This window comes from Megascapheus bottae, chromosome 9 (assembly GCF_031878675.1).
Source record: "Megascapheus bottae isolate mThoBot1 chromosome 9, mThoBot2.hap1, whole genome shotgun sequence".
Classification (NCBI taxonomy): Eukaryota; Metazoa; Chordata; class Mammalia; order Rodentia; family Geomyidae; genus Megascapheus; species Megascapheus bottae.
The window spans coordinates 51,068,090-51,095,121 of NC_143517.1; the positions used below are offsets into that span (position 1 = coordinate 51,068,090).

The 27,032-nt window shown below is 38.0% G+C and overlaps 1 protein-coding gene across 1 annotated transcript; it reads right to left on the reverse strand.

The window, feature by feature from the left end:
• Positions 1 to 1,032: 1,032 nt before the first annotated feature.
• On the reverse strand, positions 1,033 to 26,412 carry Rad21 (RAD21 cohesin complex component). Its single transcript, XM_090339303.1, has 14 exons — positions 26,192 to 26,412; positions 18,307 to 18,481; positions 14,260 to 14,389; positions 12,431 to 12,530; positions 11,014 to 11,120; positions 10,258 to 10,464; positions 9,034 to 9,159; positions 8,564 to 8,686; positions 6,689 to 6,912; positions 5,233 to 5,392; positions 4,660 to 4,808; positions 3,228 to 3,377; positions 2,229 to 2,312; positions 1,033 to 1,804 (listed from the first exon to the last, which is right to left on the reverse strand). The coding sequence occupies exons 2-14, from the start codon at positions 18,448 to 18,450 to the stop codon at positions 1,613 to 1,615; spliced, it is 1,896 nt and encodes a 631-aa protein (XP_090195429.1). The 5' UTR covers positions 18,451 to 18,481; positions 26,192 to 26,412; the 3' UTR covers positions 1,033 to 1,612.
• Between the last annotated feature and the right edge of the window lie 620 nt (positions 26,413 to 27,032).

The window sequence follows — 27,032 nt, forward strand, 5'->3', positions numbered from 1 at the left end:
CAGTATTAACTTCTGAAATTCACTCTGTACCCAGAGTTATTCTAAATAAGGTGAACAAGAGAGGCACTCTGCCATGTGAATTATCCCACATAACTCTTCTTCTGGGGGACAACACCAACTCAACAATTCTCCAATGGACAGCTTATAAACACAACTTTTATTAGAAAAGTTATACATAACATAGCATCAACTATTTTCAAGAACAATATTAAACCCAAAAAGCAACAAAATCCAGACTAACAAAATGTGTAACAAGAAACTAATGACCTTTCTATAATCAAACATTCAATTATCTACAATGTCTTTTTACAAGGGGGAAACCCATGGTTTACAGGCACATCATATTGAAAATAAAACTTCAATAGCAATTTTAAACAATTACCATTCTTAAACTGAATTATTAAAACAGTAATTACGAGTTCACAAATTCAAAATATTTCACACAATTTTAAATTACTGGGTTTACACAGAAGTCTGAATTTTAAAAGTGATTTTTTTCCCCACAAAAGTGCCAACACTTAAGCTAGAACTTTCAGCATAATTTTGCCCTAAACAGTTAACTCGTGTTTTGATAATTATAATAGTCATGTAATCTGTGGTACTATCTGGTCTGTTAATAATAAAGCTTTTATCTGGATGTGTTTCTTAAATTATAGGAAACCGAATATAGGATTTCAGTCACAGAGCTATTAAAGAATTCCAAAGACAGGAGTGTGCAGCATTGAAAAGAGATGGGTACTAGCATTTGTAATAAATATCAGAGAAGCGATTAGTTTTTACAGCATCGTTTGCTTAAAGGTTAAGTCAACCTGTTTCATTTTCCATCAGTATGCCCTTTGGGGGAAGTAGGGGATTTTCTATTTTGATGATCTGAATAGTCAAGACATCTGTAAATCTGGTTTATAGTTCCTGGACAGTCAGAAATGCTTTAACATTTTCTATTTTACCAAGTCCAATTTTACTTGTGTTGAAGCTACACTAAAACAAGAGTTTGGGACGGCAAAATTTACCATAAAAGAGTAAATGGAATGATTTAAACCAAATGAGACCAATTTTTTAGTAGCCAAAGACTGTCAGGTACAACACAAATTCTCATACTTGAGCTCCTTAGGGAACTACACAGTGAAAAACTCAAGATAACAATCCCTTTGTTTTGGGTACTATGCCCAAGACCTGGGTTAATGAGATTGTTGCTTTTACTGATGGGAAGAGATTTTCTCTTCCTGTCAAAAAGACAGAAACCATAGTTTCAAATTCAACTGTCAGATATCTTCTTGGACAGGTTTTTCTCTTCAACACAATAACAGAATTAAGATAAAAAGTAATGACTTTTACTGCTATTCAATATTACTTAGTGCACCAATATTGCACACCTCTGTTCTGGAAGTAGTTAAAACAATCTTCTGGGTCTTAGTCCCTATAAGCAGTTTCCTTTAACAATGAAATGGGCAAATTAAAGTTACTGGAAAAAAATGAAAAAAAGAAAAGGAAGAAAAAGAAAAGAAAATGCAGATACTTTATACAGACAAAAATCTAACAATTCTCTTAAAGGGTTTGGTGTGCCCTACACATGGGGGCAATTTGTATTCACTAGTGTATGAACACTAGCTCCTCAAATAATATGGAACCTTGGTCCAGGCGTTGCAATGATATCACTGTACGGCTCCTCCTGTGACAGCTCAATAGCTTGCTGCTTTTTAAGAACCAAAAAGCTGTAGAATTTCGCTGCAGCCTGCTTTCTGTTTGTGTTTCGACATAATTCAAGCAAACTGATAGATTGAGCTCCAGTTTTAGCAAGGGCTCGCTGAAAACAAAACAAAAAACATTAAACTATAAAACTATAATAACTGAAAAAGCTTACTTGTTTTGGTACTATAAAATGCAAACTATATTCTGCTGGGAACTGGGATTGTACTCTTTAAATTTGTCATAACTTCATGTTAAGTGTTTTTATAGTAAGTTTCAAAGCAAAAGAAAATTAAGAAACTAATCCATGAATTTGTTACAATATATACTATTTGAACAAGTCATTTCTTTACATTGAGCAATGTCTCTCCATATTGACATTAAGACCCAGGGAATGCAAACATACAAAAGAGTTTGCTAAAATACCACTATGGGTCTGGTTTGACAACTGTGGAAGGTATTCTCTTAGGTAATTTCCAGGGACACTCTTGGTCTAACGGCTATCAACATGCCAAGAGTGCTGCTCTCCTATACTGGCATACCTGAAGGCCGTGGAGCATCTGCTGAGTCCTTTTGTTCCATCTCCTTTCTTCTTGATCCTGATCACCCCCAGAAGCATCTTCATCCTGAATGAAAATGACCTCCAAAAGGTGAAAGTCTGCTCTACTGCAAAAATGAAGTATTTCTACATCTTCTGAAAATGCTTAACATTTCTTTTCTGGTGCCAGTCCTGAAGCTTGAACTTAGGGCTGGGTGCTGCCCCTGAGATTTTGTTCAAGGCTAGCACTCTACACCTGAGTTATATACAGCTCCCCTTCTGGCTTTTTTGGTAATTAACTGCAAGTAAGAGTCTCATGGACTTTACAGCTTGGGCTGACTTTGAACTGAGATCTGAAGATCTCAGATCTCCCTCCTGAGTAGCTATGATTATAGGTGTTAGCACCAAGCAACATTTTTAAAAGTATGATTTCATAAATGAAATCTATTCTGGCAGCTTTTGAGCATTATTGTGGACCAATATTGAAAAGCCTGAAAATTGGCAAGTGTCTAGTACTGACCTGTATGGAGTATTACAAGAAATGGACTATAATTCTTAGTCCGAATTTTAATTCAGAACCATGGCAAAAATGATTCTCTAAACTCTCAAACTGAGACTGGCAGCAGTTTTGCTGCTCCCCACCTAGGCATGCACTACAAATACCACATTCCAATGACCCAGGGAGGGACTGCAGAAAACACAAATTTTAAAATTGACTTAGTACCTAAGTATGAAACAGTGTCACACAGTAGCACTTAAATGAAGTTGAAATCTGGCTTTAATGTAAAACCAACTGCTATCTATGGCTGATATACAGCTAAATTAAGAATATAAATAAAGGATAGTAAAAATGCATTGAATCTATAGTTACTAGTGGAAGAAATTTAAAGCTTTAATATTACAGAATTAAATATTACCAATATTTAAGACATCTTAAAGGTTTAGACAAAATCTACAATAGAGCATCAAATAGAAGTATTTATCAGGAATTTAGTTTACTTACTTCCTCCTCTTCATCTTCTTCCTTTTCCTTCTCTTTCTCCTTCTCTTTCTCTGGAAGAAGTTCTAACTCTGGTATTAGTTGGCAGATATTAGGAGGTTCTTCCGGGGGAAGTTCTACAGGTGGTATTTCCATCTGTTCTACCTGCTGAGGCTTTACAGTAAATATCAGGCAAGGTGAGGACACAGCTTTAAGAGTAACTTTCAAATATCAAATAACAATTCAACTTTTCCAGCTGAAAAAGACCGTGATTTTATCTCTGTACTTTCCTACAGTCTCAAAATTGATATCGGTATCCTCTTTTCTTTCTCTTTCTCCCCCTATCCCTCTCTACCACTTGAGCCACAGCGCCACTTCCAGTTTTTTGAAGTTAACTGGAGATAAGAGTGTCATGGACTTTTGTCCTGGGCTGGCTTTGAACCCTGATCCTAAGATCTCAGCCTCCTGAGTAGCTAGGATTTTAGGTATGAGCTACCAGCAGCACCTAGCCTGGTGTCTCTTGTTTAAGTTGCAAAATAACAGCATCAAACTGCTTTCACAAAAAGTTAATGGTTATGCTAAAACATGTCATTCTTTTTAGAAGTTGAATATTTAGAGTCTCCAAGAAATTTGTCAACTAAAAAAGAAACCAGAGATACAAATGGAAGCAAAATCTTTTCCCAATGACATTTTAGAAAAAAAGCACATCCTATTGATCTTCATAATATAAAAATGTCGTAAGTGTCGCTGTGGCTCAAGGGTTAGGGTGGAAGCCTTGAGCTGAAGAGCTCAGGGACAGTGCCCAGGCCCAGAGTTTAAGCCCCCTAACTGATCAAAACAAAAAGAACTACAAGTAACAAGAGTAGGAGACCATTTCTAAATAGGTTTTTGTATTCCCTCCCTTTTGACCTTAACAGTCAAAAGCATCACAAGAGAGTAGAATTAGTCATCTACCACTACCTGCTTCCATGCCTAGGCTCATAGCGAAAAATGTTCCTACTGACACCAGGGGGCCAGAAAAGTAGTTCTTAGAATTGGTAACTAATTTTCTTCTGCCCATAACCCTTTGATGGAGACAGAAATGGGAGCCTAATGTTATCAAAAAGCCATCTTTAACTCAAATTTTATTCATAGACTTAAAACCGAGAAGGCCTAAGTCAAACCTACAATTTCCTTTATATTTTATTTTCTTAAGCTAGGTGTGTTCAATGATAGCCAAAGAACTAGAAGTCAGATTCTCCTTTCCGTTTTTTTTTTTTTTTTATAGGAAGTATATATGCTACTTACTAAAAGGGCCTAAACTGCTTAGTATCAGACATGTGGAGATGTTTATGGAACAGTAAACCAAAATCAAGTTTAGTTTATGATGGACCACACACTGACCGAGGTGGCTCATTTTTAGTAACTGAAGAAAGGTAATTAAGTACTAATACCTTGCAATGCTTTGCTTACTTACAGGTATCACTGGCTCTGGGTCAATTTGTTCAGCTTTTCGCTTAACTCCCTGAGGTGGAGGTGGGGGCATGGCTGACTCGTCCAAGTTTGTTCTGCTGGCCTCCACAACTGACTCTTGGAGGCGGCTTGGCTCCTCCAGTATGGGCTCATCTGCAAACGATTATAGGAAAAGTCAGGGCTTGTACTTTTTGAAAATTAGACCAAGCAAATCTCTAAATTAGAATAGTAAGATATACTTTCTCTAATGAAGATCAGATAAAAATTTACCACAAACATTATCCAATTTGTAACAAACTTATTGAGGTTGAAGGAAAGGTCTTGCAAAGATTAAATCCCACTTCTACTCCAAGACTTGATTAATTATCAACCCATCTAATCCTAATCTGTAAATTTTTCTGAAGACCAAGCTTACTCAATAAGGTAACCTAATCATGTCTATGCATTTCCCTGTCCCAAATTTGGAGCACACTCTCACACTGTCTTCCTCTCATTTACTTTACTTTTGGCAATATTAAATGTTCTAAGCCAAATAGTCATTTCAAGTTCATCTGGGAACTACCCCAACAGAACGGACCGATAACATCACGCGGTTGATGCTGCTGCTGCTGGTCTTCTCTGGGGACCTCTGGATTCTCAAACTCTCTGAGGAACTCATCCACATTATCTGCCTCTCCTCCTTTCCTTCTTTTTCTAAGGTCTTCTGGTACAAGCGGTGTAAGACAGCGCGTAAAGAGCTATGAAAAAAATTCAAGTATAAATAAGTCACACCAACTAAAAAATCCACTGACACTTCTTATCGTTGTTTAATGAAGTTGAAATCACTGAATGTAACAGGTTTTTTACTATCAGAATTACACTTCATTTCATCTTAAAAATGGTTTTAAATAGGTTTCCCAATTGTAATTTCACTAAAATAAATTTGTCACCTCAATTTTTATTAAAGAATTTATTAACATTGATTTTTACATCTTATTTCAAATGACATGTTTAACAAACAAGTATTCAAGAAGGGAATCTCTTTATTCAATCACTGGAACTTAGATTTTAGAACATAATCACAACTGGGCTGAGGATTTGTATGTCATAGATACATATTAATCTATGTAATAAAACATTATGTCTATAGTCATAAGTTTTTATGTCTATGTAGTTGTGTTTATTTCGAGTACCATATCCATAGTACTAGGAATGCAAATATTGAGTCCTCGTGTCACCTTAATTTTAAGCTCCTATTTATCCATTATTTTCATAATTATAAACTGAAGTTGGATACCAAAGCATACAAAAGTTTATTGTGTTTTTTCATTAAATACCATACAATTATCTCAATTTAAAATGGCTATACAGTACTGTGAATTATATGACTGAAGAATATCTCGCTCTTCTTTTAATGTTTAGGTTTCTCACCAAATTTCTTCATAGAAGGAGCTTTTTCCAACCTTAAAATGCTCTTTGTAAACTCTGATGAATCAGTTTGCTGAAACCAAGAGTAAGTATTTCACAGAACCTTTCTCAAGATGATTAGGGCAAGGTTGCCAATAAAGAGAAGCTTCATCATAATCTTGATGGTATGCATCATAATGCAGTAAAATTTGCTTGTATGCACATTCCAACTTAAAGCAGAGTAACAACCTAAAAAGCACTGCTTCACTTATTAGTATCTTGGAAACTTATTTTGGAATAGCACATAAGCATCATGAGGAAGTAGAGCTGTGGCTCAAGGGATAGAGCTCTAGCCTTGAGCTGAAGAGCTTAGGGATAGTGCCCAGACCCAGAGCTTAAAAAAAAAAATGTTAATGGTTATTTTAGTAATGAGAAAAATCATTCCACAACTTCTATCTTATATATGTAGGCAGGTGTCACATCACTATATTGCAGATAAAGTTATAGACAGTATTTTGGGATTTGAGAAAATAATTGAGTGCCATACATTTGACATTCAATCAAAAATGATTCAAAAGTTTCAGAGACATTTAAGTCATGTTAAATAAATGTTTATTTAATAAAGATATTCCTACAAATGATATTACCTTCAGTAGTCTGTTATTCCATAAAGGCTGAGCAGGTAAAGAGAAAAGTTTTTCCACACCTCCTGTCTCTTTCCACATCATCAATTTCTTGGTGGGTGGTGCCAGATCCAAAGTTGTAACAATATCAGAATAATCACTAAGCTGGGCTCGAATGGTCTTGCTATCTAACTCTTTGACACTGTCAACAATTAGCTTCCTCTTCCTCTTGGCTTTTGTTTCTTTCACTAAAATAAAAAAAAGGTTATTTTCAGAAAGGCCAGCATGGAACACAAGAAGGTACGCACACATGCCCGCACTCATCTGTCTCCTCTCCTTTTCTATACGGACCTTTGTAGAAAGGCCTCATGAAGGCAGAATGTTTTACCTGACATTTTCCAAGTACCACTTAGAATGGAGGGTAGTATATAACAGGAGTTCAACAGAAATTTACTGAGTGAATATATGTATAGACTTTTAGTACAAAATGATTTTTTAAATACAAATGCCAATATATTTTAGCCCAATAACTTTGTATTGTGTACGCTAGCACTAACACATGTGCCTAAGAGTTGAATGATTTTGTGGGTTCTGACACTTCTTTGTTACGGGACTATGAAAAAAATCTAACTTTATCTTGCTGAATTCATTTTTTCGTTGTTGTTTGAAATAAAGTTAACCACATACAGCAACTGTGAAATACCTAGTATCTGGCACAGAATGAATGCCCATAAACAATTGTAATTGCTATTATTGTTATTGGAAAAGTTCTACTCCACATATGGCAGTTGCATAAGGTCCTTGATAAAAGTAAAACATGTTCAAGCCCTGTTGGAGACCTGAGATATCACCATATCTTACATGTTTTTCCATACTAAGGTTTCTACTCTACTTTGTAAAGCAGGTAGCATGGGGGACTAAATTCCTCAAGACTTCATGCTAAGCAAATTTATTTTATAAACAAAGTCATGTTTTTGTAAATATAAATGTCATAAATATAAAAATTTATAAATAAATTTTATATACCTAGTATTGTACTTCAGTTTTAGTAAAACATCTACAAGGTTCCCCCCCACACACACAAAAAAAGACTTCAAGAAACAGTACAGACTACCTGAGTTTCTTCATTTTAAGTGAATCATCAAGTTCTTTCATGATCGTTCACTTTCTACCCTTTTCTCTACAGTATGATCACAATCTAATTTTAAGTGCACAGGTTTTCTTAGTTATCAGCAGCATTTGGATAAATTTAACATGCTGATGAAGACATGCTCATCTCTGTATCTTTGTTCTAAAATAGAATCTGGTTCATAGTAAGCTTTCTATACAACAGAAGCTACAATGTTCATTGATTGGATTATTCTCAGCAGGAAAATCCAAGTTACTTTTGTTACACTTAAAAGTAAAAGCTCTGTCATCTCTTACGTATTTCAAATTTCCTCTTTGACTCAGAAGCAGTTGCCCAATTAAATAATATGTATTGCAACAAGCATTAATGGGAAAAAAAAAACTACTAATTTCAGTGTCATGGTTATTTTCATTATTTTTAGTGGTTTTAGATTTTTCCAGATTGTGGCTCAATTATATAGAATCTAGAACTTTAGAAGACACTGATTTTGTACTTCATTGTAAAATGGCCTATTACTGTTATACATGGGACCTGCTACTATTCTAGGAACTGGAAATGGCTAAAATACATTTTTAGCAGAAAACTTGCTTTACATTTTTATGCTTTATAGTAACTCACAGATATTCTACTAAGTATTCCAATTATAATAAAGATGGATAGATGACAGGGACAAATGAGAAAACAGTAACTGTAGATCAGTGGGCAGCCAAGGACCAGAACTGGAATCTTTTGTTCTATATATTAAGTGATAAATCTGAAGGTTTGCTCACCAGTTATATCAATAGGCTCCAAAGCAAATGCTTCTTCCTCATTTGGAACAAGTGTTGTTTGATCAGTCATAGTTGGCATTGGTTCAACAGGGTCTACTGAATCAGGACTATCAGGCCCACCCACTACAAAAACAAATGTTACAAAAAGCTTATGAATAAAACATCACCAACAAATAGAAAAAGAAATTCCTCTCTGAAACGGAAAGAAGCACCAGTGGTACTAAAAAACAAACAACTCCCCCCAGACAAATGCCTTTTCAATTGACAGGGTATCTCCCCAGAGTTGAATTCACATGGGTTAAAAAAAGAGAGGACACAGCATAAACATGCAAGATAATTCGAACAAGTAATCAACCCTAAGAACTGTCTCAAGGATGTTAACAATTTACACTACAATTTTTGTTTGCAGTTTTTGATTGCCATACAATCAATCATCCCCATACTTCACCAGTGAAGTTAGAAATGCTCACTTGATACGTTATCGTCCTCATCCATATCATCATGAGCAGGCTGCTCTGGCAACATTACTCCTGTCTCTGAGAGGGCAGGGGGATCATCAAAGATGCCACCATCATTATTACTAATCAGTTTATCATCTGAAACAGGAAATACAATGTTTAAATTAGTGGTTTAAATTTAAAACATTAAATTTGTAGGATTTTTCCAAAAAGCTTGAAGTATAAAACCAAAGTGTAAAACAATTACTAGCTACTGAGGAGGCTGAGATCTGAGGATTGTGGTTCAAAGTCGGCCTAGGCACAAAAATCTGTGTGAGTCTTATCTCTAACTAACCACCATGGAAGTGGCACCATGGCTCAAGTGGCAGAGCGCTAGCCTTGAGCTGAAGAGCTCAGTGACAGTGCCTAAACCCAGAGTTCAAGCCCCACAACCAACAAAAATAAAAGAATTACTACAAATATTTAATTCATATTATTTAAAAATGTGTGTAGTTAACATAGATATCAATAGTACAAAATAAAACTAAATGAAGAGACTGAAGAATCCTAGTTTCCTTAGGACAACAAGGTGGCTGCTATGACCTGCAGAAAGAGATGTAAAGTTAGTGACATTGGAGCTCCACTCCATTAATGTCTTCCTAACTACATTTTTTTTCTGCTTAAAGTTCAAAGTGCAAAAGATAAAATGATGTTATAGTCTAAGTAATACAATCTTTATTTTTCCTCAAAAAAAAAATAGTAAGTTTAAAGAGAACCAGTAAACCTTAGAACCCAGAAATGTGAGTCTTTACAAAAAAAAAAAAAAGTCAGGCAAAACATTTTTTAGGTTTTTGTTTTGATTTTTGGTGGGCCATAGGGCTTGAACTCTGGGCCTGGGCCCTGTTACTGAGCTCTTAACTCAAGACTACTACCCTACCTTGAGTCATGGTCTCACTTCCCACTTTTTAGTGATTGGCTGGAGATAAAGAGTCTCACATTCTTTAGTGCCCGGGCTGGCTTAGAACCTTGACTGAGTCTCAGATCTTAGCCTCCTGAGTATCTAGGATTACAGGCATGAGCCACCGTGCCCAGCTTATTTTTAAGGTTTTATAGAAAATTTTTAGCAAACTAACGGATCATAATTCATACATACATACAAACTTCTAAGTGTGTGCTCAAGACCCTTAATTAGTAAATGCTCCAAAACAGAACAAATGAATAAAGAAATCAATAGCCAACTTAGTTCGGGTGACCTACCTAATATTCCACCATCATTTCCTTCTCCAAAATTATCATCCTTATATTGATCTTCATATTCTAGATGGTTAATTTTCTCATTCAGATTGCTGGTACTCTGCTCAGGCTCTAAGAGGAGGTTAGAAGCACTAGTGCTTACTAACATGTCATCATCCTCAAAAGCACTGCCTTCTCTCATTATTTCACGATCATCCATTCCAAAGTCACCTAAGCAAATTTCAATCATTAGTGGAAAAAGTTTATTACAGACATATTGCTTAAGTTTTATTTGCCTTCTAATATTAAAAACTGCTAGCTTAAAATATAATCTAGAACATGACTAACAAAATCAGGCTTAGATCTAAATTTAATTACCCTAAATACATGTTAATTTCCTTAGAGTTCAGATGTAAAACTTGTTAAAACAATGTGGCTTACTACCCATTTTAAATGCCTACAGTTCCAAATAGTATTTACAATAATTTACCTAGATTAGAGTACAGTGAGTAATACTTCAATGTTGGGGCCTTCCACAAAGATGAAACATACAAGTTCTTTTATTGTGTATAAGAACAGGAGTACATAGAAAATAGGTGATGTCCCTTAATGTATTGCTTAGCAAAACAAAACATTTTTTTTTTTTGAAACAGATGAAATATTGTCAAAATCAATGCGGTAAGAGGCCTGGTTTTCTTTTTTAAATTTCTAGCAGTCTCAAAACATAACATAAATATAATAAATAGATAGTAATTTTTCTTTCTTTTCTTTTTTTTTTACCAAAATCATTTTCTTGTAGGATACTGATATTCCCAACTTCTTCTCTCATGGTTATCTCCTCCACTCTGCTCTGGTTCAGGCTGAACTGCTGGGCTACATCGATGTCACTTTAAAAGAAGTTCAAATACATTTTTAGCTTCAAGTTTCACTATAATGTATTTCCAAAAGGACCCCCACCTGAATGTCTCTACATACACAAATACATCCAATCTGAGAAATCTAATATTCAGTAGTGAGCTTCAAAACAATCCAGATTACAGGCTGGGAGTTTAGCCTAGTGGTAGAGTGCTTGCCTAGCACTCGAGACCAGGGTTTGATTCCTCGGTACCACATACATAGGAAAAAAAAAAAAACCAGAAATGCTGCTGTGGCTCAAGGGGTAGAGCTCTAGCCTTGAGAAGCCCAAGGACAGTGGCTCAGGCCCTGAGTTCAAGGCCCAGGACTGGCAAAAAAAAAAAAAAAAGAATCCAGATTACTTGAAAGTTCATTCAACTATTACTAACTCATTACCTAAGTGTATACTATAGAGGAAAATACTAGAAGTGACAGGTTACATGGGTGTGAGTTTTTACGAGGGCCCAGTAAATTATAAGCTATACGAAGAACAAGCTAAATTTACCGCTTTCCTGAGACTTAGTTTCTCTACCTATAAAATAATAACCCCTCTCCCTGCATGTTAACACTAATCTCTAAAGGAGAGAGAAAAAAAGTGGAATAGATTGTGCTAAATACGAATACAGCATGAACTAGGTTAAAAAATTTGTTCTAAATCACACACACACACACACACATATATGAGAGGAAGGGAGAGAGGAAGGGAGAGGGGGAGGGGAGAGACAGACAGATAGAGAGAGGGGGGGAGGGGGGAGGGAGGGAGGGAGGGAGGGAGGGAGGGAGGACTTTGCTGTGAGGCTTTGGTATAGAGGATTTTTAGTTACCAATTGTTCAATATGGTAGGACAGCTAGTCACATGTTCTACCATAGTACAAGTATATGAGAAGAGGAAAGTAATATACCAAAGTACTCTGCATGGCCATCTCTGTTTAACTTGCTCTTTTTAAATGTAAGCTCTGACAATCCTTTCTTGCACCTCATAATGACATAATCATATTTACTTTTAAACTTGGCAGAGTACAGCTCAGTGAAAATAATCATTAGGTGACTTTAATATGCACACTTGGAGAAATGAACGATGATGGAACAATTACAAGTTCACAGGTACTGTTCTGTAAAGAACCCAGACAACAGTTTTGTTTATACACACCTTATCTTAAGTACACAAATCTCCTAACCTACCTGTTAAGATATTCCTTTACTTAACATCTCAAGGAAAACTTACATTTGCAAGCCAATATTATATGCATATTGTAGACCAAACTAACATAAAATGAAAAGGTAGATGGGAAGATAGACATACTCTAAGTCTGGCAGAGGCTGATCAAAGTCATGAAATTCTTCGGGTAAAGTAATGGCATTGTAGGCTGCTTCTCGATTTTCCTCAGGCAGGTCAACAACACCTACAAAAGAAATGTGTAAGCTTGATGGCCTAACGACACCTCAAACCATCAATGGACCAAAGGGAGTTAAAGTAGTAATTTCCTACTTACATTCTAGAAAGATGGATAACCAATATTCCATTTTCTATTATCATGTTACATTATTACTTGCTTAATGCAAGTCAAAATGCTGGGGCTGAGAGTATGGCCTAGCAGTGAAGTGCTTGCCTAGCATGCAGGATTCCTCATTACCATATACACAGAAAAAGCTGGAGTGCTCCTGTGGCTCAAGTAGTAGAGTGCTATCCTTGAGAAAGATCAAGGGCAGTGCTCAGGCCCTGAGTTCAAGGCAAAGGATGGGGGGGGGGGGAGGTCAAAGTACTTATTATATTAAGCTTTAAATTTAAACTTAAAAAGAGCATATAAATATCATTCAGTACAAGTGATGAGGAGGAAACAGGCAGTACTTCAAAAGAATACAGTATATGAATTCAGATAACAATCCTAGTAATTATCTATGATTGGCTGTAAAATTCAGTTCTGTAACTAACCATTACCTGACTCAAAATAATAACAAAGAATTTACACAGAACATTTAAGGAACAGTCTGATTAATTTGATTTTAAGAATTAGTTATTTGGTCAGGTGTTGTGGCTCATGCCTGTAATCCTAGCTACTCAGGAGGCTGAGATCTGAAGACCATGGTTCAAAGCCAGCCCCAGTACAAAAGGACCTGAGACTCTTATCTCCAATTAACCTATAGAAAACATAAGTGGGGCCTGGCTCAAGGGTAAAGTAGTAGCCTTGAGCTGAAGAGCTCAGGGACAGGGTCCTGGTTGAGTACAAGCCCCACAACCCACCAAAATAAAAAAAAAAAAAAGAATTAAAGTTATTAAAAAAATAAAACACCCAAATCTTAAGATCTGAGCTATTGTTAAAAATTAATCATGTAACTACTAGTTTTCAGTATCTGTTAACTCAGTTCTGTGTAAGTTGCTGAAAAAGGGTAAAAAGAATCACTCTGGTAAGATATGAGTTTCCCTTGAAACCTAGACTTTGTCCTATCTTTGAATGTTCCCATGTATTGCAATGAAAATAAAATAAAACACACTGATCTGAAATATATATGTAACAGTTTTCCACACAAAGCATGGGGATCTTATGGACATAAAAAAAGGGGGTGGCGGGGCCGGGAGTTTGGCCTAGTGGTAGAGTGCTTGCCTAGCATGCACGAAGACCAGGGTTCGATTCTTCGGTACCACATACATAGAAAAAAAAAGCCAGAAGTGGTACTGAAGCTCAAGTGGTAGAGTGCTAGTCTTGAGAAAGTCCAAGGACAGTGCTCGGGCCTTGAGCCCAAGCCCAGGACTGGCAAAAAAAAAAAAAGGGGGGGGAGGGTGGACAATGTTATGGACATGGTATTGGAAATATAAACAAAATTACATAGACATAAAAATTTATGACTCTATAGACATAAATGTTTTATTACATAGATGAATATGTATCTATGACATATTAACCCTCAGCTTAATTTCAATTATGTTCTAAAATCTAAGTGCCAATGATTGTATATAGATTCCCTTCTTGAATACTAGTTTGTTAAACATGTCATTTGAAATAAGATGTAAAAAAAAAAAAAATCAATGTTAATAAACTTTTCAAAAAAAGAAAAAAGAAAAAAGAAAAGGGAGTGGAGAGGTAAGAGGGCAGGAGAGAGGATGTTTCAAATGAGGGAGGAAATGATCAATACCTGGCCGAAAAGCCATCTTTATCTTAATGAATGCTTCATTACAGTCTGCAAGAAGGTATTTGGCTTTTCTATGATAGATTCGAACTACTCCCAGTAAGAGATGTCCTGATGTTCGCAGTGCCATCTTAACCTTTAAATAAAACATATTAATATAATTTATAGATTTGATTCAATATATACCAAAGCTTGCATTTTGTGCTATTTATAATGACTTTTCACTTTCTCTTATACATTTTATCAGTTAAAGTTGCCTAATAAACCGATTCTTTCTTTCTTTCTTCTTTTTTTTTTTTTTTGCCAGTCCCGGGCCTGAGCTCAGAGCCTGAGCACTGTCCTTGGACTTTCTCAAGGCTAGAGCTCTAACACTTGAGCCACAGCACCACTTCTGGCTTTTTTCTATGTATGTGGTACTGAGGAATCGAACCCGAGTCTTTGTGCTTGCCTAGCAAGTCTACCAGTAGACTAGGCCAAACTCCAGGCCCCTGATAAACCTTTTATATTTTATTGTCACCCTATAAATTCTTTGATCACACCAAAGAAACCCAAACATTAATAATTCAAGAATCACAACATTTATACGTGCTATTGACTGAATTGGTTAATACTTCAGCCAACAGAAAAAAAGGGTAACATTTGCAGGACAATGCCTGAGAAATATTTTACAATGTTTTTCTTCGCTCTTTCTTGCTTAGTGAGTGGGACAGGGAGTAGAGCTGCTTGCTAGATATGGTGACTTGTGCCATTTCAGCTACATGGGAAACATTAATATGATGACTGAGGTTCAAGTTGGCCTGAGCAAAAAAAAAAGCAACGCTTTATTCCAAAAATAATGAGAGCAAAAAAAGGAGCTGAAAACATGGCTCAGGTGGTACAATACTTGCCTAGCGAATGCAAAGTCTTGCATCATACGAAAGAAAAAAAAAAGGACTATTTATAAATGCTTAAAAATGTAGTTCTTGGGATTGGAAGTTTGGCCTAGTAGTAGAGTGCTTGCCTAGCATTCACAAAGACCTGATTCGATTACTGGTTACTGGTATCACATACATAGAGAAAAAAGCCAGAAGTGAAGCTGTGGCATGGTAGAGCGCTAGTCTTGAGAAAACCCAAGGACAGTGCTCAGGTCATGAGCACAAGCCCAGGACTGGCCAAAAAAAAAGTAGTTCTATCTTTGAACACCAGTCTTTCAACAGTTATGCGTTTTCTGCAATGGTTTTCCACCAGTCTGGATTATCTTTTCATTTTCTTGATGTGTCTTTCACAAAGCAGATACTTTTATTACCAAGAATTGCATGCACATACTACACATACTATATAACTCTACTGATGAGCTAGCTATACCCCCCTAGACCCCAGAAACTGGCATTTTAACATATTTAACATGTTTTGGTGTTGTCTTAAAAAAGCCACCATCCAAGGTTACCCAGATTTCCTATTATGTTACCTTCTAGGAGTTTTATTATGAGTAACAGGAAGTAGTAAGGTCTGTGTCTAGATTCATTCTTGCTTGTTAATGCCCGTTATTTGTTGACTTTTTGTATCAGTGTATTGTCATTTTAAATGACTGCATTGTATAGGACCAGAAGAGGTAAATTTGAAAAAATTAGAATGTGAACTATACAAGAGAAGGGCTCAAAAATGTTCAATCAAAATAATGATCATATATAGTCAGAGACTGTATATGAAATCCCAAGGCCAGCTGTGTTTCAGAATTTGAAATTTTGAGACAGGCACTGATAGCTCACAACTATAACTTTAGCTACTTGGAAAGCTGACACCTGGAGGACTGTGGTTTGAGGCCAGCCTGGGCAGAAAAGTCTGGAGGGAACATGCATGTAATGGAACATGATCATTATCCTAGTGGGAACCCTAAGAAGGCAGATTTAGGGTCCAGTACATGCCTAGTTGAGAATTGAGAACCTATCCCAAAATAGGAAGCTAGAAAGAGTATAGGAGGCACGGCTCAGTGTGTTAAAGAGTTCAAGCCCAACAAGAGGCCTGAGCTCAAACTCTAATGGTGCTAAAAACCTGAACTTTCTGAATATTATACAGCACATATGCCACAGATTACAATATTCCCAAAATATCTAAGAGTAGCCTCCTCAATAATCATACGTATTAATTCTATAATGACCTTATGAATACTTCATTTCATCCCAATCGAAGTCTATTTCAAATTCTGTACTTATGTACTGTAGATGATAAATTATGGTACCATGCAACCATAAATTATGGTGCTGTGCAACCAGTTTGAGGCACAGCTGTAAATATAGCTACTCCCAAATACAGCGTAATGTTATAATATACAATATTTATTACAATATAGTATATAATGACATAATAACGGTAATATACAAATCATGGGTATGATAGATGCACCCACATAATTCTACTAGGCATAGTGAAATACTTCAGGTTTCTGTAAATAAGAGAATCAAGATTGTCGGGTGCGGTGGCTCACACCTGTAATCCTAGCTACTCAGGAGGCTGAGATTGGAGGATCAAGGTTCATAGCCAGTTCAGGCACAAAAGGACCTGAGACTCTTATCTCCAATTAACCTCTAGAAAATGGGAAGTGGGGCTTGCCTCAAGAGTAGGATGGTAGCCTTGAGCTGAAGACCTCAGGGACAGCACCCAGGCCGAGTTCAAACCCCATGACCCACACACACAAAAAAGAGAACCAAGATTGTTTTTTACCTTTTGATTACTAATTGCTTTCATTTTATTACATTTCCTAAATTAGTACTGACTCAAATAGTATGAAAGAAATGAAAATAATATCAATCAATTATATATACCTGAAAAAGTCCACTTTTTGGAACAAGTCTCTACTACATCCCCAAGTTTATTGCCCAGATTCTCTGAGTCTTATTTATTCTTTAATACATTGATACATGGTCCAAATTGACAATTCTAAGAAAAGTGTTTTCTAAGGCTGCTGATCTGAAAATTTGTTACAGGACTCGGTGCAAACATGTAGTGTGCGAAAGGATCCTTAAAACAAGAATATAAAGATATATGTGAATTATATTTAAATACATTTCCTTTGAGATTAATCTTCCAAATGATTTTGGAAGTCCACACCAGCCTCTTAGCTCAGGATCCTCTGCCTCAAGCCTCCTGAGTGCTTGGATGACAGAGGTATCATCAAGCTTAGTCTTCATATATTTGTGATTTCAACAAGTCTAGCCATCAATAAAATGACTATCATAGAAGACAAAACAAAATTTATGTATTACTTTAATATACTCTTTGTGTAATACAAGTTTGAAAAAAATCACTGCTTAAAAATTTACAGAGAATGTCAGAAACAACTACTCTCAGAACATACTTGCCGACAAGGCAGATCACGTAAGGTTATTTTAGAAGCTTACATTCTCATGAGAGGCAAATGTAAACTGGGAGCAAATATTTAGTAGAAGTTCCTTCAAAAGGGCACACTAACTGCGGAGCTTTGCAAGGAGGAAAAAAACCTTAGCATTCTTATAAACTGGCAAGTAGACTTAGGAGGCTGAGGTAAATCAAGTGGTGTGGATAATGTCTGCTAAGCTGGATAAGATCATTGGATGTAGCCTTCAAAACTCCTTTTAACAAGTTTCTTATTCTGAATATTTTGTAAATTTCTTATCTCTTACACAGAAGTATAAAAATAACTAGAAATAGGGGAAGGGAAATGGGGACAAAAACATGTGAAGGGGAATCAATGTGCGAGAAGTAATGCACCCACTACCTGATGAATGTAACTGTAACCCCGCTATACATTACCCTGACAATAAAATAAAAAATCTAGAAATTGCATGTGTCTTACCTCATGCTTATTATTAAAATAGGCAAATAAAAATATCTGTGCACTTAGGAGAATTTTTTTTTAAAATATCAAACTGTTGGATCCAAACACTTCTAAAGGTGATAAAAGACAAAATAATGAAGAAAAATGGGAAAATCTATGGATCTTCCTTGCCTCCAATATACACAGATACAAAGAATTGCTTTTGTAAATTCTACTTCCAATATCAATAAAGTGGATAAAAAGATCAACATCAAACATACCTTTGGTGAGATGATACTTTCCACACTGCTCTCTAAATTACACTCAAATACATGAGCTTTGGTTAGCTTCTTATCCCAGTGGGCTGCCAGCCAAATTTTGGCCAGCGGCCCTCTTTTACTAAGAACAAAGTGTGCGTAGAACATGGTTCTGGTTTTCTATGAAACACGAGGAAACCTGTGGGAAGAAAAAAGTGTAATGTCACGTGAGAACTTAAGTATTTATGAAGAAAAACAAACAAAAAACTAACTGGATCAAAGGCCTGAAAGTATAAAATGTCTTTCACAAAACACAGTATTGTTTTCAGGGCAAGAAAAAGATCTACAAATAATTGACTTACAGGGCAAAGACTCATGTCTTATCTTAAAACTTGTCAAAGAATTTTTAGAAGTTCTATCAAGTATTAATTTAATTTTTATCCTGATTACTGACAGAAAAGGTCAGCTTACTGGTCAAAACCTAGAGAATCTACCTTTCGTGACAGGAAAAAAATATCTAAGCCTAGTATGTATGAGATCCTGGGTTCAATCTCCATGATCTTAATACATAAATAAAGTCAAAGAAAAGAATTCAGTCACTGATATCAATGGGGTTTAAAAATGTAATTAAAATGAGATTGTTTATACGACAATTGTAACTTTGTAATAATGAACTGCTAAGCACTTCATAGTTCACTAAGCAAAGTTAAATCAGATATGCTGGTCCTATTTTTATAGTTTTAGAAAAATAAGCTTTAAAAAAGTAAAGAGTCACACAAGCATACAGCTTTATCTAGACTGAAGAGCACTTGTCTGTTGAGACTATGTCTGTGACGAGACTAAGGTTAAGTAACATTCAGAACTATCTTATTACCATAAAATTCTGTTATATCCATCCCTGGCTTCCCACCAATCCTAGCATTCAGCACTTTTCTGTATATGTTGAATCCTGTCATTTGGAGAAGCTACATAAATGGGAGTCATAGGTTCTTGAAATTCATTTACTGTCATTTATCAACAGAATGTTCCATCTTATTGCTACTACATATTACAATTGGTTTAGCTTTGTACCTGCTAAAAGATATTTCCTTAGGTTTTTATTAATAATAAAGATGCTATAAATATTGACTACTTATGATAAGCTTCCTCCAGGGCAAGTATTCTACACTGTAACTGCTAGACCGTTTGTTAAGCATATGCTATGTTTTAATAAAAACAAACAGTTATCAAGATCTCCTGAGAATTTCTTTGGACAAGATTAGCCAACCGCAAGAGAAAAAGAACTAGAAAAACTATAGCTATTTCAAAGACGATGAAAATGAGAATTAGTCCTGATTTCAAGACTTACATACCTGTAATAGTGGCAGAAACATATTCATAGACAAGCTCAACATTTTAATTAAAATTACAAAAGCAATCCAATGGAAAAAGAATGGCCTCCAACAAATAGGACTGAAGTGATTATCATTCACATCCCTTTCCTCACAGAAGAATCTCTACTCAAACCTACATGCTATGTAAGAACTCTCATTAGACCACAGACTTACAACATACCCAAAACACAATCTATAATGGAAAACTAGTCAATAAATTAGTCAAATTAAAAAATTATTCTTGCTCTAAGAGAACACCCAAACAACTTACAGACTGGGAAGAAATACATACAATCGCATACATATCTCGGGGGGCCAGCTGCTAATGAGGACCTACTTGGGTATTCTCCTTTAGTATTTTGCTCAAAACTGGCACTACTTTCAGGTTTTGGTGGTTAGCTGGTGGTTTTGGTGGTTTTCTGTTTGGGTTGGCTTTGAACAAGGATCCTCAGACCTCAGCATCCTAAGTAGCTAAGATTACGGAGGTGAGTCACTGTGCTGACACAAGCCATATATTTGACTGGGACCCAAATATAGAAACAAATCCCTCCAAAATAACAGAATTAGAAAACAAGCAAAAGAAATAAAGAGAAAATTGTCACTGTAGAAATTATGTCCATGGCAAACAAAAACATAAAAAGATGTTCAACATAGGCCGGGCGCTGTGGCTCATGCCTGTAATCCTAGCTATTCAGGAGGCTAAGTTCTGAGGATCAAGGTTAATAGCCAGTATGGGTACAAAAGAACCAATTAACCTCTAGAAAATGGGAAGTGGGGCTTGGCTCAAGGATAGGATGGTAGCCTTGAGCTGAAGAGCTCAGGGACAGCACCCAGGCCCAGAGGTAGGGTGGTAACCTAGAGCAGAAGAGCTCAGGGGATAGCATCTAGGCTAAGTTCAAGCCCCAAGACCCACCAAAAAAAAGAAAGAAAAAAAAGATGTCCAATGTGACTAGGCATTAGGAAAATGCCGACCGATGTCCAATCATTTACTACCATATACTTATTACAGATGTTTAAGCAAAAAATAAAAAAATTTTAAAAACCCCATTAAATGCTATTAATCTTTCCTTTAAAAGTGCTGGCAGGTAAAAAAACAAAACAAAACAAAACTGGTTAGCTGACAAAATAAAAAGCCCACACTAATTATAATACTTAAAGTTACAATTTGCTTATTTTGCTTTCAACTAAAAGTATGCCTATTCTTTCCAACTATTTAAAGAAAACTTAATTTAACATACCATAGGCAAAAGATTTTTTTGAATGGTAAAAATAACTGAAAAAGTGAAATTAGTGGAAAGAGAGCAACACAGAGCCACAAAAGGTCCTGAAACAAAGATTCCAAAGAGAACATTAATTTACAGTAATTTTCTCCAAGAGAGGAATGGGGGGGGGTGTCTAACACTGTAACCTCTTTCTCCCAAATTTGAAGTAAAAAACTAAGGACTACTACACTAGATCAAATGCTTTAAGACAGGAATGAGGAAGTCTGTATAATCATTTAGTACATGACTTGAGAAATTCCTATGTATGCTTCATACACTTCTCTTTGGCTGCTTGTGGGCATCTGCCTATTTCCACAATTTTCAATGGCACACAATCAATGTTACAAAGACCCAAGTGACACTGGGCATAAAAAGAAAAGTTCCTTATCCTGGCTTAAGTTTAAATATAAAATAACACTTCAAGAGTCTCTTATTGGGGACCAGAAGTTTGGCCTAGTGGTTAAAGTGCGTGCCTAGCATGCATGAAGACCCGGGTTCGATTCCTCGGTACCACATACATAGAAAAAAGCCGGAAGTGGTGCTGAGGCTCAAGTGGTAGAGCTCTAGCCTTGAGAAAGTCCAAGGACAGTGCTCAGGCCCTGAGCTCAAGCCCAGGACTGGCAAAAAAAAAAAAAAAAAAAAAAAAAAAAAGTCTCTTATTGGCTGGGAGTTTGGCCTAGTGGTAGAGTGCTTGCCTAGCATGCACGAAGACCCGGGTTCGATTTCTCGGTACCACATACATAGAAAAAAGCTGGAAGTGGTGCTGTGGCTCAAGTGGTAGAGCTCTAGTCTTGAGAAAGTCCAAGGACAGTGCTCAGGCCCTGAGCTCAAGCCCAGGACTGGCAAAAAAAAAAAAAAAAAAAAAGAGTCCCTTATTTACCTAGCATTTTTTTTTTTTTTGGTCAGTCCTGGGGCTTGAATGCAGGGCCTGGGCACTGTCCTTGGACAACTTTTGCTAACTTTTGTTAGCGTTCTGTCATTTGAGCCACATCGCTACTTCTGGGTTTTTCTGTGAATGTGGTACTGACAAATTGAACCCAGAGCTTTGGGCATGCTAGGCAAGCACTCTACCACTAGGCTATGCTCCCCACTTTACCCAGCATTTTATAAGATCAAAGTATACCACTCCTGGTGGAAGAAAGCCTAAATTCAAATATTTAAGGCTACTTCAACCCTTAAAAACTTGTTAAAGCAAAATTCTGCAGTGTATTAAAAATGCAGAAAATTTTTTAAAAATCAAAATCTAATACGGCAGTGTGTTCTTAGAAATATAGTCATTTGCTGGGTGCAGTGGCTCACGCCTATAATCCTAGCTACTTCAGGAGGCTGAGATCTGATTGTGGTTCAAAGCCAGTCCAGGCACGACAAAGCCTCAAGAAGATTCTAGGGTAAGGTAGTAGCCTTGAGCTGAAGAGTTCAGGGACAAAGCCCAGGCCCTGTGATAAAAGTCCCAAATTTTCCTGCAAAGGTTATGTTCCAAGTAAACAACAACAACAAAAAATCCTGTTTGCCACCTGGCAATTACTAAATATGCATGAAATGAGTGTATGAAATATACTACATAATTTGACATACATAAAAAATTAAAACTACTGCCACTATTCAACAGGTGTCAGTTTGTAAGCAACACTTCAGTTGCTAGGCAGAGCACCAGGCCTAAATATCCCAGCTATGTACAGGCAGGGATTCCTAAACAGATGCCTTCTTGGCATGGGTGGGGAACAAGTCAAGCAGAATCAGCTAAAATTAAATCTGGGAAACGATTAGCAAGAGGAAATCACTCTAATAACTGAAGGATGAACGAATAGTGGTGGATCAACTTTTAGCTTGTATTTGAATAAAGAGAAAATGTAATCATTGCTTTTCAAAACCCACTTTTTCTTGGTAATACCAGCCTTTATCCAACATTAAAAAGCCAGTTAATCTCTACGGTAGTTTTTGAAGTTTCTAAATTATGATATTCTTTTACAAAAGCCTTGGCAGAAAGCCTGAATTTGATACCACAGCAGATTTCAGCAAATCCATGACTTCTCAATCATTCTTTAAAGCAACAAGCAACTTTTTCAATTAAACTTAGGGGAAAAAAGGTCCTAGGACTGGCATTTCAGAATATACTGATTCAAGGAAGAGCAATTTAAAGATTATCCCAAAGAAGGAAAGTCAAACTGAAGCTAATTTTTCTTCTGCAATGCTATCCATTAGAATATTTAACTCCTCTATTAGGAAAATAGTAGTGTAAACTGGTAAGGAGAGAAGCACACACACTAAGCACCAATGTTTTATATATCCAATTTCCTAATAAGTATCTTACAGGTCCATTTTACATGAGAAATCAGAAAAAAATGTAAGTATAAATGTCACTAGAATTTAATATAGGTGGAGTTTAAACTGCAGTGCTCACACTTCAAACTACACCACTATGCTGCCTTGGCAGACTAACTTTCACCAAAACATTAGAAACAGCCTACTTGATTACTACTAACTTGAAAATAATATGTACAAAATACAAGGCAGCTTTAAACACTGATGCAAAATATGCACCAAGGAATCTCTAGGACAAATTCCAAATTGCTAGGAGGGTATGGACAGACAGTGTTTTGCTACTCTGTACACATACATACACACAAAAATGATGTATATGTATAAATATCTTCAGGTTCCATATCCTCAAATTCACCCATTTGTGGGTTAAAATCTTTATTTCCTAAACCATAATTACATAAGTGATACACAACTTACATTGTATTAGGTATTATAACCAATCTAGAGGCTGTAAAGTATGCCAGAAGGGGAATGTATATTGCTCAAAAACACGTCACCTCTTTATTTAAGGGGCATGAATGTTCAGATATTTTTCTGGTGATGGTAGGGGACAGGCAGGGTATAGGGTGCCCTGGAACCATCTTCTGAAGGTACGGGACCAGGGTCCTAACTTTTACCAGACACATGCGCACATATCACAAAGATATGTCATGCTTGGTACTAGGTTCCTAGAATAAAGACACATTTTTAAAAAAATTCTCAGTACATGTATATGGTTGAAATATTGCTTAAAGAAATGATCATCATAATCTGAGTGTTGGGAAAACGGTGCTACAAATTTGCTCAATACAGAGTTCTGACAAACCCTCAATTGGTAAAAACAAGAACAAAAAGAAATGTAGCCACGAAGACTACTCCATAATAAAATATAGCTGTGGTAGGCTGTATATACTACCTATGTAGAACCCCACAAACCTGGAGCCAAAATAAGTTTAAAATCAGCTTGAACAAGTATAAAATATATAGTACACAAAAAAGTGTCAGTCATTCATTTTTGAAAAGTAGGCCTACATTTTTGTACTGCCTGACACATACTTACACATACAAACTGTACTTACACATAACAAACAGGGTAAGCACCTTGCTCAAAAGTTATCAAATACATTAACTTGGGCAAATATATACATCACTTACTCAAGGTAGTAGTGGCCACACTGGAAATCAAGACAAAATCTGCTTTATTAGCAAATCAGGCTATACTATAAAAGCATGACATTTGGTGATTTCCTAGCCTTGAAAACACTCAAAGTTAACTTACAAAAATGTGGCCTCCCTTAGGTATGTAGAGGGAGGGGGGGAGGAGGAGGAGGAGGAGGAGGAGGAGGAGGAGGAGGAGGAGGAGGAGGAGTAAGCAGGCTTTTCTAAACTTGCATACTACAGCTTCCTTCCCTTTCAGTCCTAGTATTAGTTCTAATATTAGATCCAGGGTTTTTACAATTAAGACAGACCTCTCTTTGCATGGCTATTTGTAATGGTAAATAGCTTCCTTGCCTAAAAAATGGGATTATCTGCCAAGAATAATTATGAAAACAACGTGGCAAAGCACATCTAACTACTGTCACAGCTGATGCAAATGGTAACTTTGAAAGATACGTGTCACTCAACCAGCACAGTCATGTCTATTACATAAAAACAATTTCTCAAGAATCTCAACTTTAATACTCTACCACACACGCCATCCTAAGTAGACAACTTAGTTCTATGTAGAATGACATACTGCGTCTTTATGCTCTACTGAAATGAGTCGTGCACGGAAGGCCCTATCTATGTCCACTAGCTGCAGTCACCCCTTCAACACTGTCAAGCAACTGATCACTGGCTACTGCTTTCATCCTTATTAATACCCTCTCAAAAGCACTGTGTTGCTTCCGACATCAAACAAACCTATTTGGTGACCTTGACTGCTTCAGAAAGTTTCTTCAGCTAGAAAGCCAGGGTTACTGTACTCCAAGTCCAATGAGAGCAAATATTAACTTTCTCTTGTGAAGAGTTAAGTGGATATATATATATATGTATATTAAACATAAGCCCATGCCATCTGAGCCCTCCACCACACGAATGCGTTTGGAACGTGGAAGACAGCCTAACGAACCAAGAGGGATGGAAGAACTCGGAGTGACCAAACCAACCCCTCTTTCCTCCTTCCAACTTGGAAGGCCACTCAGTCACCCTCCCAGGACAAGTGTCATCCGCAAAGTCCCTCTCCGCGACCAAGAAGCCACCTTTCCACGCCGCCAGAGCATCTCCACTCCATAAGCGAAGAAAAAAAACCAAAACCAACAACACAAAAAACCAAAACCAACACCCAGGTTTAGAAAAGTTAAGCTGATAACGTGTGATCCACCGGCGTCTGGCGAAAACCAGAGGCGAGTTCTCCTCTCCTCTAACCGGGGGGTGTCCACGAGTACACACCATCTCTCCAAAGTGGGTAGGAAGCCGCAGACCCTGGCCGCGGAGCCCCCCTGCCGACCCCGGCCCACCGGGGCCGAGCACGCGCGCTCCCGGCCCCGCGGACCCCGGGCGGCGCCAGGCCGTCCCCGCCCGCTCCCGCCCCCGGATCCCGCGTCCTCGCCGACAGCCATTTTCGCCCGTGGAAGTAGGCGGCCCGGTCCTCAGAGCGGGCTCGTTCAAACCTCCGCCGTCCCCGCCGCTCCTCCCGGGACTCCCCGCGGGCCCCGGCGCCCCGAGGGCGGCGCCGCGCGGCCGCCTCGCACCCACCTCCGAAGGCCCGGGGACCCTTCCCGACCCGGACCGGCGCAGGTCCCGGCCGCCGGCGGGCTCGGGGCCGGAGGGAACCCCGTGCGGCGGGCGCACGCCGGGGCGCGGCCAGGGCCGCCCACAGGCCCGCCCGCCGGGACCCCCGAGTCGGCCTCCCCGACGGCGGGAAGGGGTGTGCGTGTGGGGGGGGGGACGGAGCCGCAGCGAAAGCAGGGGCTCGACCGGGCCGCTTACCTGGTTCTCCTCCGCGAGCCGGGGCGGGCTGGGTGGCCCGGGAAGAGGGGGAAAAGGGTCGGGGGGAGGGGGCGGGGAAAAGGGGAAACTCTCAAGCTGTGAAGCCGCGGAGCCGCTCCCGCCGCCGCTTCAGCCGCCGCCTCCTTTCCGATTCACTCAAACAAACAAGATGGCTGCCGTTACGCCGCGGCTCTTCCGGCCGCCCAAATCCTCGGTTCAAATCGGCAGGATGTTTACGGTCAAAATGGCGCCTGTGCGCCTGCGCGGCCAGCCGGAGCCTCTAGGAGGAGGGGCGCACGCGCAGTGATCACTTCCTGTTGGCTGGGCTCCGCTCCTCCCTTGCCTGTGAAGTTCGGAACTGAGCAGGCGCGAAGGTGCTTTTCCCTAGCAAGAGGCTTATTCCCGAAGCGGCGCGTGGGGGGGAGGGGGGGAGGTTGTGAGCAGCGCATGCGCACTGTTGAATAGTAGAGTGAACTTTAGTTTTATACTTGCACTGGGTTTAAAGGAAAGGACTGCCGTTGTGTTGTTTTGTGTGCACCCGACACAAAAACGCATTCTAATGATTTTATACCCACGAAAGAAGCACGGAAACTTTAAAGTAGCTCAGTGCAATCCCAGAGCTGGTCGATTTAGTCAACCAATACTTAGAAAACATCTTCTGTTTACCACACCACGTGCCAGCTAGGCTCCAGGATAAAATAATGAATTCTCATGAAGCTTACGATATAGCTGGGATAGGGATTTTAAACTTTTATAATTATTTATGAAGTAGAGATGTGGATGGAAGAATTCTTTGCTTTTTTTTTTTTTTTTTTTTGTCCAGCTTCTGTCTCTCAGCCCT